The sequence below is a fragment of the Mizuhopecten yessoensis genome, unplaced genomic scaffold (genome assembly GCF_002113885.1).
Source record: "Mizuhopecten yessoensis strain PY_sf001 unplaced genomic scaffold, ASM211388v2 scaffold9023, whole genome shotgun sequence".
NCBI classification, from domain to species: domain Eukaryota; kingdom Metazoa; phylum Mollusca; class Bivalvia; order Pectinida; family Pectinidae; genus Mizuhopecten; species Mizuhopecten yessoensis.
In genome coordinates this window covers 17,051-22,867 of record NW_018407840.1, presented here as the reverse complement: position 1 = coordinate 22,867, position 5,817 = coordinate 17,051, and the positions used below count along the sequence as shown (strand labels likewise).

At 35.2% G+C, this 5,817-nt stretch overlaps 1 protein-coding gene across 2 annotated transcripts in view; it reads right to left on the bottom strand.

Annotated features, from left to right (window-relative positions):
* Positions 1-5,817, bottom strand: part of LOC110457105 (hypoxanthine-guanine phosphoribosyltransferase-like) — a 32,015-nt gene that overhangs the window by 20,285 nt on the left and 5,913 nt on the right. For both annotated transcript variants that reach the window (XM_021508207.1, XM_021508206.1), the window contains exons 2-4: positions 2,544-2,650; positions 932-1,115; positions 331-396 (exon numbers count right to left, since the gene is read on the bottom strand). In XM_021508207.1, coding sequence (XP_021363882.1) covers positions 331-396; positions 932-1,115; positions 2,544-2,650 — 357 coding nt within the window. The remainder of the gene's footprint in view (positions 1-330; positions 397-931; positions 1,116-2,543; positions 2,651-5,817) is intronic.

Sequence of the window (5,817 nt, the reverse complement as noted above, 5' to 3'; positions counted from 1 at the left end):
TCGCCTGAAAGCAGCATCAGATTACTAGGTCCGACCTTATTTAATAAACGAACAACAGTGGTCCGATCAGTTTGACCGCTTAAACGAAAACGGCCCAGCAGGTGTTACTATAATTTGCACTACGATATTGAATGCCCGATACGCAATACGGAAATGACGACACGGTGTACATGCACATTTCGATTAAGATAATTGAGTCCTAGCTGTACTTTTTCCGGAAGTATGTCACGAAAATGGACGCTGATGACGATGTGTCGAGCCACCTTAAGCTGTCTTTCTGTACCATGTCATTGAGTTGTCTCCCCTTCCCCGAGAACTTTCTATTCATACCTTGCCCTTGAGGTTTTCCAAGCTGTCCCCTCCTATTACTTCTATCTTTCCACTTGACTGGTCATCCTGGAAAACAACAATATTTTATACTCTATATATTCTTTTAGAATGAAGGATACTCTGGCTGTGTGATCGGTTTATAACATCAGAGAAATTTTTGCATAGAACTTTGGATTTCACCTTTGTGTGTTACTAAGAGGAAACTAGGACCATTTCCTGTTGAGTCCCATATATATATACTTCAAGAATCGAGTATGACAGAATACTGATATTTTTTTCAAGTATGAGGGTATAGTGGAGTTACCATATACCACAGTTTGACTTTCGCGTTTTTCGCACTCCCCAAAATGAGGGGAAATTTATCAGGATAGCGAATAATTGTATACAACATGCAATATATAGTAATTATATACATTTGAAGAGCAAAATTTACACTGGGCGAACATGGATTTTATCAGAAGAGGGTGAAAATTTGACTGGGCAGAAGTTTTCCTGTATACAGTATGAGATTAACTTATACTTATAGCATCTTAGAGCCAACAAGATTACTAGCTAGGATCTTAGCTGAATTATGATTTAATATAGACCTATATATACATACTACATAGCTCCTGAGGCGTATAAAGTCGACAGCCAATGGGAGAGGTCTTTCCATATGGCTGTTCATCTGTTTTATTCTGTCCAGTAAGTCCGTAAAGAATTTGTAGCCTCCTTTTAGTACACAAAGGGCCACCATTCCTTCTGATGAAAAGTCACGCACAATGTCTTGGGCTAATCGTTCGATCCTGCAAAATCCAGATTAAAATAACAATACAAGTCCAAGCAGCAACATGGATCAAAATTTTAAAAACAAAACAAGTCATTGTGCCATAAAAATAAAAGTGTTAAGGATTCAAATAGATACAACTTTACAAAAAGGTTGCAGGTCAAACACAGGTCAACATAACTGTTGATTTTTTGTAGATGAAAAGATGGATAAAATTTGTTTGATTCACATGTCATTTTAACGCACAGATATATCACTCACCTGTCCTCAAAATGTACACTCAACTCATCACTCACATCATTAAAATGTACATGTAATTCATCACTCACATCATTAAAATGAACAGGTAATTCATCACCCACCTGTCTTAAAAATGAACATGTAATTTATCACTCACATTATTTAAAAGTAGAGTTTATCATCACTCACCTGTCCTCAAAATGTACATGTAATTCAACTATCACATCAGTTAAATGTACAGGTAATTCCTCACTCACCTGTTCTCAAAATGTACATGTAATTCAACTCTCACATCAGTTAAATGTACAGGTAATTCCTCACTCACCTATTCTCAAAATGTACCAACAACTTCTCTAAAATGTACAGGTAAACCCTCATTAACCTGTTCTCAAAATGTACAGGTAATTCTCTTAAATGTACAGGTAACTCAAAACTCACATCATTTAAATGTACAGGAAATTCATTATTCACCTGTCCTCAAAATGTACAGGAAATTCAACACTCACATCATTTAAATGTACAGGTAATTCATCACCCACCTGTCCTCAAAATGTACATGTTATTCAACTCTAACATCATTTAAATGTACAGGAAATTCATTGTTCACATGTCCTAAAAATGTACATGTAATTCAACTCTAACATCATTTAAATGTACGGGAAATTCATTATTCACCTGTCCTCAAAATGTACATGTAATTCAACTCTAACATCATTCAAATGTACAAGAAATTCATTATTCACCTGTCCTCAAAATGAACATGTAATTCAACTCTAACATCATTTAAATGTTCAGGAAAATCATTATTCTCCTGTCCTCAAAATGTACATGTAATTCAACTCTAACATCATTTAAATGTACAGGTAATTCATCACCCACCTGTCCTCAAAATGTACATGTAATTCAACTCTAACATCATTTAAATGTACAGGAAATTCATTATTCACCTGTTCTCAAAATATACAGGTAATCCTGCATTCACCTTTTCTAAATATTTACAGGTAATTCTCTTAAATGTACAGGTACTCAACACTGACAGTTATCTAAATGTACTGGAAATTCACCACCCATATGCATCTGTCCTCAAAATGTACTCTCATATCATTTTTTCTTAAATGTATGTCTAGGTAATTCATCACCCTGACTGTGACCAGCATGAAGTATATAGGTACAACGTACATGAATAAATAAGTAACTCAACACTTACCGGTCCTTGATTAGTCCCCCAGGTATAAGTATGCGGTCCAGTGTGCCCTGGTAATGGTTCGGGATACAAAACATGTCAAGGGGGTATCCACTAGCGCCATCTTCAATCTGTAACAAAAATAGCATACATTAAAACCTGTACTGTATCTCACAGATAAGAAGAGGATTGCCATTTGAATTCAATCTATCAATAATTTTCATTCTTATTCAGTTTCAGAAAACTGAATTTGCTTCTTTGACACATAATAGAGATTGATAGGGTCTATCATATGTAGGTATATATGGAGGACATGGATATTCTTCCCGAGGGTATAAAATTTGAGTCAGAACAGAGGTTTAATTGCCTTCATAACGTGTGAACACAAGCTTAGACCATATTTGGAAAGAGCAGAAAAAAGATGGTCCACGGTATACTATACTCATAGGAATTCCTAAAATTTTAATATCCATGCAAAACCTTTATAGGGCAACCTTATACAGCAATTCTGATGTTTTTGAGTACTTTGGTGTCATGATCCCTTGCTGATGGTAAGATGGCCACAGACAAAAACGCTTTGACAAACTTTCAATTGTGACGTCATGCTTAAACGCTGTCATCTGATCGTGATGTCATAAACTAACAGGTCAATGAGTATACCAATAATAATTATTTTTCTCTTACCTTGTTCACCCATGATATATCATATAATTATGTACTGTAATGTTAACGTTACAGGATAAAATCAGGGTTGACATGTGCCGTTGATGGATTGTTGATGTGATGTCATTGTATTGTTGACGTGCTGTCATACCATTGTTATTAATAGGGGAATTCCCCTGTCTCAACCCTAGGGTGAGACAAGGATATATCTCAAACCGGTAAAACTGCGGAAACGCCTGTCCAGGGTAAGAGAAATTTGTATCTAACATACACAGAGGGGTGGGGGGGATGGCAATGCGGCAGTGTTCCATACTTGAAAAAATATACTGGAGCCTTGCAAGAAAGGATATATGGCCTAAAAGTATACCAGGTACTTCAACAGCGTTTAATTCACTTGAAAAAGATTCTTTTTTTTTTAATGAGCTAAATATTTTTATGGGACAGAGGTTGAAAATAAACGGTCACTTGCATTGGGATACACAACTATTTTTATTTTTTTGACCCTCAGCTATTTTATAGTTTACCAAGATTGGCCTTGATCATTATGTTATGTCTAGATAAAACACTGACCTTTCCATATAGGTCAGCGTCAGCTTATCTAGTCTTACTTTTAGTGACCCGGTGTCAGGTGAACATCATAACATGTCAGGTATAACTGTGTTGTGAAGCTGATTTGCTTGTCACTGTGGGAGACATCAGCAAACATAGTTGATGGCACTAGCTGTTACTAAATGCTTGATAGAACGTAACCTAAACTTAATAGTTTGTTGAACATATGTATATTTATTTATGTCAGCAGATTTGTTATCATAAAAGTACGGCTATATATTGTACAAACCAAAAATATTTATCTAACCTTATAATGTTTAACAATGCTCTATAAAACTAAATTCAGAAAAAAGGTACAATACATTTATCAACAGAATTATTCAGCGAGTCCTAGAAACTGCAGAGTCAGCAACTTTAGAGTATTCAATCTAAACAGCTAGATAAAGATAATTTATTGTAATACACAATTAATGCACTTCAACAAACTGCGGAAACACCTGTCCAGGGTAAGAGAAATTTGTATCTAACATACACAGGGGGGGGGGAGGGGATGGCAATGCGGCAGTGTTCCATACTTGAAAAAATATACTGGAGCCTTGCAAGAAAGGATATATGGCCTAAAGGTATACCAGGTACTTCAACGCATTTAATTCACATGAAAAAGATTTTTTTTTTTAATGAGCTAAATATTTTTATGGGACAGAGGTTGAAAATAAAGGGTCACTTGCATTGGGAAGCACAACTATTTTTATTTTTTTGACCCTCAGCTATTTCATAGTTTACCAAGATTAGCCTTGATCATTATGTTATATCTAGATAAAACACTGACCTTTCCATATAGGTCAGCGTCAGCTTATCTAGTCTTACTTTTAGTGACCCGGTGTCAGGTGAACATCATAACATGTCAGGTATAACTGTGTCGTGAAGCTGATTTGCTTGTCACTGTGGGAGACATCAGCAAACATAGTTGATGGCACTAGCTGTTACTAAATGCTTGATAGAATGTAACCTAAAATTAATAGTTTGTTGAACATATGTATATTTATTTATGTCAGCAGATCTGTTATCATACAAAAAAAAAAGGTACAATACATTTATCAACAGAATTATTCAGCGAGTCCTAGAAATTGCAGAGTCAGCAACTTTACAGTATTCAATCTAAACAGCTAGATCAAGATAATTCATTGTAATACACAATTAATGCACTTCAACTTACTGAAGTAACTTTGACTGTTGATTTTGGATGATAATGTGAGGAATTTAGCATTGTTTCGACAATAGGCTCATTGGCTTCCATACATGTGTTAGCAGCAGTTTCACCAATACCCGGTAACCCCTAATTTTCAAATGGCCACAACATTCCTCATACATATGTACACTTACAGTGTGACCTAAAACAAAACTTATGATAAGGAAACTTTGTCAAAAAATACCCGTATCTCGTTTTATCTGTGGCAAAGATAAAACGTGCCTCTTGACTTTAGTTTGAACCAGCTTACGTCCTACTTGAATAACCTAATTTCCCGGTGTTGGATGGAGACTACAAAATTTCACCCCATTTTATCATGTAAAAGACAAATACATGCCATATACAGCATGCTTTTTGCTGCAAGTCAGGAAAGAACATTTATGGTACACCTTAAATTGTACCACCAAATTTCAAAATATATTTTTGAAATTCAATGTTTGTTTCAATCATGTTTTAAGGAACCTACATTCCTTGTAATCTTGCATTGCTGTATATACATATATATGTATTGTGATGCCTTTTAGAAAAAAAATCAGTTTAATGAAATTTGAGTACTGGTATTTTGAAACAAGAGATCCCAGAGGGATCTTGGCACCCACCTTTGTACCATCTTCATTAGTTCTTTGTCAGTTCGATCTTTTCTCTTCTTTCCTCTAATCTGTTTGATCGAGTCATGTTAACAGTAAATGCACCTTGAGGTAACTTTTGATCTAAACTTAATACTGATGTGTATGAAAGCCAACCTTCAAAGTGAGTTTGTCATTTCACATATTTACTAGTACAGTACTTAATGTGAAAGAAATAGAATCGATCATTGCAATATGAGAAAGATCTGTT